Source organism: Equus asinus, chromosome 30 (assembly GCF_041296235.1).
Source record: "Equus asinus isolate D_3611 breed Donkey chromosome 30, EquAss-T2T_v2, whole genome shotgun sequence".
Classification (NCBI taxonomy): domain Eukaryota; kingdom Metazoa; phylum Chordata; class Mammalia; order Perissodactyla; family Equidae; genus Equus; species Equus asinus.
The window spans coordinates 2,294,199-2,307,275 of record NC_091819.1 but is presented as its reverse complement, the minus strand read 5'-3'; the positions used below and the strand labels follow the sequence as shown (position 1 = coordinate 2,307,275).

Sequence of the window (13,077 nt, the reverse complement as noted above, 5' to 3'; positions counted from 1 at the left end):
TAGCCTCTCGAATACACACGAATGCCAGGAGAAGCTGGTAGAAAAAATCAAAGCTCTTTGTCCTTCTTCACCTTGGAGCCACTACAAACCCCCAGTCCCTGGACGGGTGTGCCCAGGACACCTTTAGTCTGGGAGTTTCTTTAAAACCCATATGCATTTTCCTTGAATCATTTACAATGATCTCTTATTTGAAAAAAAAGTCCAAAATGTATGCCCACCCGACAACACTTCTCCAACAGCATCAAGCCAAATTGTTTAATTTGCTAGAGGTTTGAGTGAATTACAGTTTTATATGTACTATTTAATATCTAGTAGTGAAAGTTCAAGTAGACAAACTAATCTTTCTTCCTTCCCTTCCCTTCCCTTTCCCTCCCCTCCCCTCCCCTTTCCTTCTTTCCTTCCTTCCTTCCTTCCCTCCTTCCCTCCTTCCTTCCTTTCTTTCTTTCTTTTCATGAGGAAGATTGCCCCTGAACTAATATCTGTTGCCAATCTTCTTTTTGCTTGAGGAAGACTGTCGCTGAGCTAACATCTGTGCCAATCTTCCTTTATTTTACTGTGGACGCCACCACAGCATTGCTGGATGAGCGCTGTGTAGGTCCACAACCGGGATCCCAACCAGGGAACCCCAGGCCACTGCAGCAGAGTGCGAGAACTTAACCACTATGCCACCAGGCCACTGCAGCAGAGTGCGAGAACTTAACCACTATGCCACCAGGCCACTGCAGCAGAGTGCGAGAACTTAACCACTGTGCCACCAGGCCACTGCAGCAGAGTGCGAGAACTTAACCACTGTGCCACCAGGCCACTGCAGCAGAGTGCGAGAACTTAACCACTATGCCACCAGGCCACTGCAGCAGAGTGCGAGAACTTAACCACTGTGCCACCAGGCCACTGCAGCAGAGTGCGAGAACTTAACCACTATGCCACCAGGCCACTGCAGCAGAGTGCGAGAACTTAACCACTATGCCACCAGGCCACTGCAGCAGAGTGCGAGAACTTAACCACTATGCCACCAGGCTGGCCCACAAACTAATTTCTTAACACCATGCTATCTTTCCCCATAAAATAAGACTGAAATGTACTACTTAACAAAACACACACAAACTCCATACTTCCCTTCCACCCCCAAATCCAAAAGAATTGAAAGGAAATTGAGTAACCATTTACCTAGAAATAAATAAATATGAAGTCTGCACTTTGTTTAAAAAGGTCATAGAGTGACGGTTTCCCAGCCTTCTCCTCCTCAAGGGCTCACATCTGCCTTCTTAAGATTCCTCCAGAGACACTGTATGCGTGTGTGTATTTATGTAATCACACATATTTATGTAAAATGCTATTTTCAACTAGGAATTCCTGAAACGTTCATATTGTTGCATTTGTAACTCATAAGCTGCTCTAATTGTACGAAATGTCTTAAAAATCGTAGCGATTGTTTATAAATGTCCTAATTTCCTTTCTCTAAGGCACCTCATTTCATTAAATGCACTCAGTAGTCTAACTCACATATCATAGCAGCTTTGCCAGCCCTAAAGTGCTGCCCCAGTTTCAGAATTTTCTTTAGTTATTTCCTGATTCCAAGCACTTAAGATTTCTCTGTAATTCTGATGTAGATATCACCAGGATTCAAAATAGACAAGAAAAATGCTAAAGACATTCCCTCCCTAATTAAAATGGTCCTTCCCCCAGCAGATTCTTCGCTTCCTCCAGTTCTGCCGGATGGCTGAGAGCTCGTCTACAACACGTCTGTTCCAGATTGCCAGCAGCGAGTTTTCAGCGTTGTGAATGTGCTCCCAGCAGCTCTGGAGAACCGTTCGTCTCTCGGCAGTGACGCTCGGTACCGTCCGAGTGTGCAGAGAGCCACGGCAGGCGGTCAGGCTGGAGCAGCGGGAAAAGGCTGGAAAGTGGACTCAGAGGAAGGAGTGATTCAGACGCCAGCCAGAAGAACTCAGGTTTTTTTTTGTTTTGTTTGTTTTTAAGGTTGCTAATCAACTGACTTTATTTTCTTTTCTAATGTTTTTATGGAGGTCACATTGGTTGTAACATTATATAAATGTCAGGTGTACATCATTGTATTTTGGCTTCTGTAGACACTGCATCGTCCTCACCACAAATAATGTAGTTTTTACCCACCACCACACACATGTGCCCTTTACCCCTTTCGCCCTCTCCCCGCCCCCTTCCCCTCTGGTAACCACCAATCTGTTCTTCTCACCCGTGTGTCTATCTTCCACATAGGAGTGAAATCGTACGGTATTTGTCTTTCTCTGTCTGACTGATTTTCCTTAGCATAACACCCTCAAGGTCCACCCATGTTGTCAGAAATGGCACGATTTTGTCTTTTTTTATGGCTGAGTAGAACTCAGGGTTGATGTTCCGGTTGACAGGGAGCTACTGAAGGTTTCTGAGCAAGGAAACCTCGGAGAAGTGGTGAAATTGGTGAAATCATACTCTAAAAATATCCTCCTGCTCTGGATTGGAGAGCTATTGAGTGACAGGTCCTGGAATTAAAACGGCCAATTCAGCGGCTGCTAGGATAATTGTGATTTGAGGTGATGGAGTTCTGGGCTTCCATGGCAGCATAAAAACATGGACATTTTGAGAAACAGATATGACTTGGTGACTAGGAGAACAGGGAGAATAGGGGGAGAAATGAGCCAATGGTGACACCACGAGTCTGAGCACGACCCAGGAGGGGAGCACCACAGGTGACCTGAAGTCAGAGAGAGGGCATCGGACTTTCATAAGCAAGATGGCAAACCTGGCCCTAGACAGGCTGAATGGAGCCAAAAAGTTCAGCAGAAAGTTGAAGCTATGTAACTAGGGCACAAGTGAAAGGATAGAATTAGAGATTATGTATATACAAGTTTTTATTGTGGAATATTTCAAATACATCAAATGTAGGCTCCAGAGTAATAAACGGCCATGTGCCCACCACCTGGCTTCAGTCATGATCAACTCTCGGCCAGCCTTGTTTCACCCAGACTCCCCACTCGGCATTATTCTGGAACAAATTCCAAACATGGAGGGAGGTATTTAAAGGTTCGAAGCACAGAAACTGTAGATTTGGGAAGATCTCAGAGAAGCTGAAAGCAAACCTTCTTATCTTACAGACACGCAAAGCTAAAGATCAGAGACAGGAATACACTTCCCCTCGTTCAAAACAGTCGGTGGAGGTATAACAGGAACCCAGGTATTTGCAAACAGCTTTGCATCTTTCTGAGATGAAATGAGAAAAATAAGGATGCCATGCAAATTGTTCAGAAAGCTGAAATTCAAATATTAAAATTACTGTCTGTAAATATTTTACAAGTTACTATTGGTAAACATATTTAAAAAGTAAACATTTGTCTTGTGTTTACCCTATTCGTAATTCTGTCAAGTACAGCACACAGGTCATACATTGTCAAATAGGTCCTCACAGTAACAGCAGAACAAGAGACCTGTGTCGACTTAATCACCCCTGGTTGGTTTTCAGTGTGGCCGCAGAGCATCCAGGGTCACCCTAAGTGTGCCCTGGGGACAACAAGAGTCCTATCTACCCAGAGTCAGTTTACTTGCGGCTGCCAGGAAAGTCACCTTGAATGACACGTCCCCTCTTGGACCCCACCCACCTACATTCATGGCGCAAACTCCGTGTTGATTGTGGCAAGGGGAAAACATAACGGTGCACAAAGAGGTGGGCTGATAACAATTCCACAGAAGGGCACGACGTGAAGAACAGTGAGCCCGCCCAAAGAGAATGGCATCGCTTCATCAGAAAATAGGACAGTCCGTGGCTCCAGCTCAGACTTATTAAAGTAAATCAATCAGTGTGAGTCATGGTTTAAAGACGTGGCAGTGTTCTTTATAAAGAGGTTATGAAACCACAGAACAACTTCAGCTTTGTGGAAAAAAAAATCTGATTTTAAAAATATGCGTGGTGTTAGAAATACGAATAGAATGGCATGGAAAGTATTTATAAAATGGGGTTGCCTATTGCAGACTCTAAAAGCCACTTACATTTCAGGCATTAAGGTGTTTCAGGCATATAAAAGATGTTTGCTTCCCTCTGGTACTAAAACAATTAAGTTGATTCTGCGCCTCTGTCACAGGACACAGTTACTGGAGGGGTGAGACAGCTGTGTGGGACCATATACGACTCGTTATTTCAGGTAAGTAAAATTCCAAACTGTATGACAGTTTTTCACAAGAAGCTATTATTGCAAATGTTATAATATTGTCCATCGGTGTACGGGTGCCCTCTCTCCTGTATTGAGAAGAACTGGCCCTCATTCGGAGAGTGTGTCCTCCCTTCTCGTTCTCTATTACATGTTCTTTCTTTCATGAAACGATGGATGGCAGCTTTTTAAAAATAATATCCTTAATTGGGGAAAAAAAATATTAGAACACTGGGACCAATTTTTTTTTTTAAAAGTTCAAACTTTTAGTCTGTAAAACGCATTGAGGAAACCACAGCAGTGCAGTACCCACAAGGGGAGAGATGCGAGAGCAGGAAGATGCGGCCCGGGGAAGGGTCTCAGGGAATGAGGAGGCCAATGGTCGCATTTTAGAGAAGCGGGAAGACTGTGTGGACGGATCGGGCAGGGCGCCGGCTGCCTGCTACCCCACTGGCTGCCCCACGCATGCACTTGCCTTTCATGCTCAGGAGCCTGGGAGCCACGGGCTCCGCCCGGCCCACGTCCCACTCGCCTGCTGCCTCAAGGATGCGCTGCTGAAGGCTCCAGTGCGAGCTGGCGGGACGTGGGGTGTGAGGTGAACGCAGACAGCTGAAGTGTGAGGGCCTTGACGGGGAGAGAAGGCAGATGCTGGGGACGGAGCTGAGCCGGCAGCTTGCATTGGAGCCCCGTGTTATCTACTTCTATTTCAACAGTCTCCTATAAAGGCTGATTCGCAAAGCTACTTTATTTTTACGGCCATACTGCTTTTGTTTGTACACGAGTTTGAATCTAGTGAAAAAGTGCCCCTTCTCTAGATTCTTACAACACTTCAAGGCACTTACTGCACGGGAAGCACGGTGCACCTGCTGTGGGGGCCGCCTCAGCGCCCCTCTGCTCCAGCATCTGGCTCTTCCCGGCTGCCTCCTCATCCCGCTCCCTTGAGACGGAACACACTCGCCACTCAGCAGGCAGCAGACACCAGACACCGCGCGAGAGCCAGTCTTCAGGGTTCACACGCTCTTTGTGGACCCTCTGACCCCGATTTCCTTTGGGTGGAGCCCACACTTAGGAACGGCCTCCACAGGGACTCTGGTGAGTGGGCCAAGCCATCCCACATCCCCTATAAAGCTTGTTCAAGTGTCATTTATGTAACATCCTATCAAAATCCCCCAACTAAACTGACACTGGTTTGTTTCTTTTTTTGAGGAAGATCAGCCCTGAGCTAACATCTGCTACCAATCCTCCTCTTTTTTTGCTGAGGAAGACTGGCCCTGAGCTAACATCTCTGCCCATCTTCCTCTTCTTTATATGTGGGACGCCTACCACAGCATGGCTTGACAAGCGGTGCCACATCCACACTCTGGATCTGAACTGGCGAACCCCAGGCCGCTGAAGTGGAATGTGCGAACTTAACCGCTGTACCACCAGGCTGGCCCCTGATTCTAACGGTTTTTAAAGAAAGGAAAGTATTGATGGATCCAAGCACAACACCCATCTTTCTTTCCAGGACTTAATATTGTCAATTGAATTAGCAAAGAGACACTAACATAAAACTATCATTGCAAAGCAACATTAACAGAACCTGGCATTATTTTGATAAACAGCCCATGTTAAATAGAAAATAAATTCGTTCACCAAAGTGAAGGGAAAACAACTGAGAATAAAAACATATTTTATATTTATCTTTTGAAAGGCGCCCTGGCCATTTCGTCCAGCTTCCGCCAGTTGCTCTCTTCCTAACGTTCATTTATTCCACAAAAACCCAAGTGCCAGTGTGCACGCACCACGGGGAGGACACCAAACCAGAATCACGGTCCTGAACCAGCCTCTTTGCTGAGTAGGTTGCGAGTTCCGACAGCAGCTCCAAGGAATATATTTTTTTTTAAAAAAAATACTCTATCCAGAGAAAAGAAATTTTATTTTACTTAGCAATTCATTTTCTGATGTTTTAATTTATAAGTGGCATAAAGGGAAATAAATACAATATTGCTGTATAAATTTGATATCCTATTAAAAATTTTTAAATCATGTTAAATTTTTTCATTTCATGTACATTTGCCATTTACTCAAACCGGAGAGTGATAACATACAGAAATTTCACTGACAATACACAATATAAAATTATTCAAAGTGGTATAACAAATCATTTTTGAGAATTACTTTTATCATGTTTTCTGATAATGGCCATAAGATTAGCCTCTGTGACCAGATCGTTCTGTGTCTGTTTCTCCCTCTGCTGTTCCTTTCTCTTCTGGTCATGAAGGTAAGGGGAATTTAACAACTGGGGCGGAAGAATGGATCCTGTGGGTTTTACTCTTTTTGCAATATCCCAGAAGAGTCTTTTGGAATTGTTATTGATGAAAGTAATCGCTGTTCCATTTTGACCTAATCTCCCCACTCTTCCAATCTGAAATGAGATCAGAGGCCATTTTCAAAATGGGCAAAACCTTAATGTCTCCTGAAGGAAAAGGAAGAATAGTATTTAAAGAGGCTTTGCTAAGATTAACATTCATTCAGATAACGTTATTTTGAATTGTACATCTCAACATATTTGTGAAAGCAATCTAGTGGGCTGTCACCAGATCTTTTTTTTGTTTTTTGCTGAGGAAGATTGGCCCTGAGCTAACATTCGTGCCCATCTTCCTCTACTTTATATGTCGGGTGCCTGTCACAGCATGGCTTGATAAGTGGTGCATAGGTCCGCACCCAGGATCCGAACCGGCAAACCCCAGGCCACTGAAGCGGAGTGTGCAAACTTAACCGCTGTGCCACTGGGCCAGCCCAGGTAAAAACTTTTTTAAAGCAACTGCATTAAGGGCAAAAGGACCATTTGCTTTAGAGCACTCAAGTGCTGTGAAACGTGGGATTTAAGCAAATCCATCTTTGCATAGTTATTTCCCATTTTGACAGAATTAAATGGACACTAATTTGTGATGGAGACACCCGAAAAGGAACAAAATTTACTTGTCTCCAAATATCCTGAGAAGCTCTTCAGAAGGCGGGGAATACACAACCGTGGTCACTTTCTGCTCCTTAAACTGGAATGTAGAACTTGAAGTCTACATTCAGAGTATTTAAATGAATAGATGGCTCCTGACAATATACAGCACTTTTCAAACGTTGTCAAAGGAGGAAACATCAAAAAAGAGTGGAAAGGGGGAGCCCCTAGGGAATGAGACTGTGCAGAAGAAGGGGAGGGAAGGGAACCCTGGTTTTCATTATCAGCTTTTACTTTTACCTGATTTATTTAATTATGTTCCTGAATTGTTCCAATAAAACTGAAAATTAACATAAAAACAGCTGCAACTCACAGGAGAAAATATTTGCAAATCACGTATCTGATAAGGGGCTTCTAGAATATACAAAGGATTTTTACAACTCAATAATAAACGGACAACCCAATTGAAAAAATGGCCAAAGGATTTAACCAGACATTTCTCCAGAGAAGACACACAAATGGCCAGTAAGTCCGTGAAATGATGTTGAGCGTCATCTGACATCAGGGAAATGCAAATCAAAACACAAGGAGATGCCACCTCACACCCATCAGCATGGCTATAACTGAAAAGATAAACAATATAAGTGTTGATGAGGATGTGGAGAAATTGGAACCTTTATCTGTTGCTGGTAAGAATGTAAAATACTGAAGCCGCATGGGAAAACAGTCTGGTGGCTCCTCAAAATGTTAAAAACAATGTGAGCCAGCAATTCCATTCCTAGGTGATGCCAAATAGAAATGAAAACATATGTCCACACAAAAACTTGTACATGATGCTCATAGCAGCACTGTTCACGGTACCCAAAAAGTGCCAAGAGCCTAAATGTCTAGCAATGAATAAATGGAAAACAAAGGCGCCGCGTCCTTACAAAGGAGCATTAGGCAGTAAGAGAAACGAGGCAGTGATATCTGCTACAACATGGGTGAACCCTGAAACCACGGTGCTAAGGGAAAGAAGTCACAGGAGACTCCGTCCTGTGTGATCCCACTTACACGAAACGTCCAGAAGACAGAACTGCCTGGAGACAGAAAGCAGGGCAGTGGCTGCTTACGGTCGAGCGTGTGCGTCTCTGTGTGACGAGGAATGGGGGGTGGCTGCTGATGGCATGCAGATGGAGTTACTCTTTGGGGTGATGAAAATTGTCTAAAACTGACTGCAGTGATGGTTGCCCAGCTCTATGAATGTACTAAAAACCACGGAAGTGTACACTTTAAACCGGTGAATTGTAGAGTGCGTGAATTATATATCCATGGAGACATACTTTATATCGGGATATTTTATACTGAGATAGAAGGCTGTTAAAAAAAATAATAGCAGTAGTCTCCAAACTCTAAAGGACAGCTGACGTTAACAAATATCAAACTACTTCCTCAGAGGCTCCCCACCCCCAAAATTAAAAAGCAGACACATGGAAACCCTATTATAACGTAAAATACACATATCCTTTGACTTAGCAGATCTGCTACTAGGAATTGACCTCACCGATGTACTTGCACGAGAGGCACAAAGAGCTGTGTACCTGGATGTTGGCTGCAGCGTATACTTAATAACGAAACCCTGGAAACATGGTTGTCCATCAGTAAAGGGTTTACCAAATAAATTACAGTACCTCCACACAACACATTACTGTGCAGCCATTAAAACAGAGCAAGCCAGACCAAACATGTGAAAACACTTAAAGAGCATAGAAAGCGCCTGGCCATACAGTAAGCTCTCGACACATCTTAACATTTATTAACTGGTACCTATGATGGATGCTGATAAGGAAAGGTGTCCAAGATGTATTTAATAAAGAAAGCAAGGTACAGAACAGTTGGTACAACACGGTCCCATTTATGCAAAAAGTGTAACAGGGTGTGCACATACGTGTGTATATATGAATACGTATGCATTTATATTTTCTGCACCATTAACTGTGGTAGCCACTGAAAGGTAGCAGGGCCACCTTACAAAGACTTACTTTTCATTTTGCATCTTTTGTTATTTGCATTATTTGTTACTGTGTGTATGTCCTTCAGTTAGGGAAACAAACAACAAACATCCAGATACAGACTAGAAAAGCAGAAGGATCTGGGGCCATTCTGGGCAGAGGGGAGAAACTATATATGCCATCAGCCCCCGAGGCCACTGCTGTGTCAGAGCACAGTACAGGGAGGAGAGCAGAGCCACGGGCTCGCCCTCGGGGTAGGGAGGAAAGACGAGATCATTATAATCAGCACACTACTTAAGAAGCAAAGAAGCTTCTTGCCTATTTTAATATTTTAGAAAGATTTCCATCCAGAATTATTAAAAGTTTGACAGAAAATAAACTTCAGTTATTTGAACAATCAATGCCTGTGGAATACTCAATTCCCTGATGCACAGGGAAATGAAACGGTACCAAAAAAAAAAAAGAGAGAGAGTGGACTGGCCTGGTGGCGCAGTGGTTAAGTGCGCACATCCCGCTTTGGCGGCCTGGGGTTCGCTGGTTTGGATCCCGGGTACAGACATGGCCCCGCTTGGTAAGCCATGCTGTGGTAGGTGTCCCACATATAAAATAGAGGAAGATGGGCATGGATGTTAGCTCAGGGCCAGTCTTCCTCAGCAAAAAAAAAAAAAAAAAGAGGAGGATTGGCAGCAGATGTTAACTCAGGGCTAATCTTCCTCAAAAAAAATAAAAGAGAGAAAGAAGTACTGCTGTATTATTATGTCTAAGTAAAAATAAAAGCAATAACGAGTTAAAAGTACTAAAAGCGTTTCAGTGGTGGCCCAGGGAATGTGGCATTCAGAGGCAACTCTGAGAACACCGGAGAAAGGCTCCCCGTGGAGAGCGTGTAAGTGATGCTGGAGAAGGAAGACGGGCACCGTCGGTGAGATAACGCGGCGCTGAGAGGAGCCTCTTTTTTCTGCTAGAAAGGACAGCTACTGTTATCTCTGGTTGTGAAAAAAGGAACAAAACTGTAAAGGTTGAAAGACCAGAACAAGTAAGGATATGAAGAGGAAATGAGGACAAGATTCCTAAAAAAACAAATACTTTCACGGATCAATTTTATTTTGGCCAGTTACATGAACTTTGTAAAACAAAGCCTCTTTTTTTCGGATTATAAAAGCCATTTAATATGCTCAGGGAAGAAAAGAAATATAAAGCAAACAAAAATAAACCCCAAATGAGCCACTTAAAATTTTTTGAAACTAACATTTTAGGTTATTATTTCCAATTATCTGTGAATGCATTTTAGGCATACCTATAGATCTTAAAATTTATGTACGTATATATTTTAAAAGCAAAAATATACAAAGTTTTGCGTCCATTATAAAAGCTTTTTTCTTTCTTTTTTTTTAACTTACCAGTATATCGACCATGCCTTGCCCAAGACTGCTAGTGGCCGCACGTCGGTCTTACCTGGTGCACGTACTCGTCCATGCTGGATGGCATGTCGAAATTCACGACCAGCTTCACGCTGACCAAGTCCAGGCCGCGTCCCAGGACCCCCGTGCTCACGACAACTTCATAGTCTCCCTCCAGCAGTCCCTTTCCAGGAAAGCAACAAAATTCATTATTCAGAATTTATCTTAGGTGATTTTATGTAATTTACGTATCTTTTTTTTCTCCCAGTACTTTCTTCTATTTTGCTGTTGCGATATCTTTTCAGTGTGTACGGGGTCTCTGTACACCTGAGAAATGTATGTAGCTTAAGGTCCTCCCGAGGCGCCCCCCACCCCCCTCCCCCCCCGCCCCAGCCCCTGAATTTTTTCTATTAATTCACTCGGGCAAACCGTTTCCAAAGGTGAGCTCCCTCTCAGCCCCAGCTCACAGCGACCTGATTTCAGAAACGGCGGATTCGGAATTAGGAGGCCGTCAGTGGGTCCCCAGGGCACAGGTTTACTGCTCCCAAAACACAGACGCCCGGGCAAGAGGAACAAGGAACTTCGCGGTGGCTGCTCTGAAGCTCACACAGTCGTTAAAACCAGGTCTGCCCTAAAGACCAGCGGGTAATAAGGCGTCTCTCGAAAATAAGGCAAAACAGGTTTGGAGGAAGGAGGAGAAGAGAGGTGCTGTGTGTCAAACCTTCAGGATGTTTCTCCTCTCTGTCTGCGATTTCTCCGAATGTATAGACACGCTTTTCAGACCCGTGACTTTCTCCACTGCTTCGCTCAGCAGATCTGCCCCCAGTTTGCAGTCCACAAACACTAACACCGGAGGCTTAAAGAGTTTCTTATCCTGGAAAATTAAAAACACGCATTTAAAATTGTTCGTACGACATAATTTACAATGGGAAGTTTTTCCAAAAGCATTAGTATAAGCCCATTACCAATCAATTTATAAACACTGTTAAGGAGAAAAAAATGAGTATTTTCTTTAAAATACGCACAAACATAAGCCAAACTGTCTACTGCCCTTCCCAGTTCTCTATCTCTATATTGCAAAAATAATTTTTAAATTTTAAGTGCAATTTAAGATTTTCAATACTGTTCATAAGTCAATACAAACCATATTTACCTTAACACCATATTTTTAACTATCCTTGCACATTATCACCCACTTAACAAATTTCTGTTTAAGCTGGTTACTGTTAAAAAATTCAATGTCTCAAGGTAGTATACAGCCAAGAAAGAACTTGTCCTCACCTTAGATATATAACACTATTAAAAATTTTTGAAACAAAAAAAATATTCTTAAGGAATACTCTTGATATTTAAATGTTTTTCTATAACAAAGAAAAGAAAAACCTACTCTGCATCTATATAGCACGCTTTTACAAATAAAAATTTATTTGATTCTCACAGAGTTCTGAGGGAGGTAAAGCAATTTTATTTTTTTTGGCTGGGACACAGTCGCCCTGAGCTGACATCTGTTGCCAATCTTCCTTTTTTTTTTTTTCCCCTCCCCAAAGCCCTAGTATATAGTTGTATATATTAGTTGCAAGTCCTTCTAGTTTTTCTGTGTGAGTCAGTGCCACAGCATGGCTACTGACTGATGGGTGGTGTGGTTCTGCGCCCGGGAACCGAACCTGGGCCGCCGAAGCGGTGAGGGCCCCAAACTTCAACCACTAGGCCATCAGGGCTGGCTCTGGTAATTTATTAAATATCTATACCAAATTCCCCCAAAGCTGCATCTAAAAACCACTCTCCTGGGGCCAGCCCAGTGGTGTGGTAGTTAAGTTTGTGCACTCCACTTCAGCAGCCTGGGGTTCATAGGTTCAGATCCCAGGCATGGACCTAGCACTGCTCATCAAGCCATGCTGTGGCAGCATCCCACATAAAAGAGAGGAAGATGAGCACAGATGTTAGTTCAGCAACAATCTTCCTCAAGCAAAAAGAGGAAGATTGGCAACAGATGTTCGCTCAGGGCCAATCTTCCTCAGCAAAAACAAAAAACAAAAAAAAGGCCACACCCCAAAAATCCCACTATTCTCTTAAGAACTGTGAAAAATGCAAACACAATTTACAAAACAGGGTTGCCAGCTTGACTACTCACATTTAAGATTTCAAATAATTTTTTCTTTTTGGCTGGTTCCTCTACCCACAAAATAATCTGACGCACACTGGAACACGGCAGGTTCTTTTCTCCGGTGACGATCCTCACAGGGTTGTGCAGAAGCTGGCCTGCAAGTTGCTCTATGCTGGTTGGAATTGTAGCGGAAACCAAAATGGTCTGACAATCCTGAGGCACGTTTTCCAAGACGTCAAGCACCTGCTGTTGAAAGCCCATCTTTAACATGGTGTCGGCCTAAAATAAAATCACTTTAAGGTTAGTCCTTCTTGATACTAAAACCCAGAGAAGGCTGATATAATTGAGAACATAAAAAAATTAAGAATTCCTACCCAGAAAAATATACGACATGTCAAAAGACAAAGGCTCAACTGGGAAAAACATACACTTACATATATTGATATATGGTGTCACGATATGTTTACAACATCAAAGATTTTTATTATGG

The 13,077-nt window shown here is 43.2% G+C and overlaps 1 protein-coding gene and 1 long non-coding RNA gene across 16 annotated transcripts in view; one reads left to right on the top strand and one right to left on the bottom strand.

The window, feature by feature from the left end:
* The window catches only part of DDX59 (DEAD-box helicase 59), a 32,250-nt gene that overhangs the window by 4,653 nt on the left and 14,520 nt on the right, over positions 1–13,077 (bottom strand). For 5 of the 10 annotated variants that reach the window (XM_044762743.2, XM_070501476.1, XM_070501474.1 and 2 more), the window contains exons 5-8: positions 12,615–12,866; positions 11,205–11,357; positions 10,539–10,667; positions 5,379–6,564 (exon numbers count right to left, since the gene is read on the bottom strand). In XM_044762743.2, coding sequence (XP_044618678.1) covers positions 6,301–6,564; positions 10,539–10,667; positions 11,205–11,357; positions 12,615–12,866 — 798 coding nt within the window. In that variant the 3' untranslated portion in view covers positions 5,379–6,300. Of the gene's footprint in view, positions 1–4,149; positions 7,719–10,538; positions 10,668–11,204; positions 11,358–12,614; positions 12,867–13,077 lie in introns of those variants that run through there. The other 5 variants (XM_044762746.2, XM_070501478.1, XM_044762745.2 and 2 more) reach the window with 3 other exon arrangements.
* Positions 1,183–13,077, top strand: part of LOC106823567 (uncharacterized) — a 51,737-nt gene continuing 39,842 nt past the window's right edge. For 2 of the 6 annotated variants that reach the window (XR_011499379.1, XR_011499380.1), the window contains exon 1: positions 3,215–4,151. This is a non-coding gene — a long non-coding RNA (uncharacterized lncRNA). Of the gene's footprint in view, positions 1,950–3,110; positions 3,191–3,212; positions 4,152–13,077 lie in introns of those variants that run through there. The other 4 variants (XR_011499382.1, XR_011499386.1, XR_011499384.1 and 1 more) reach the window with 4 other exon arrangements.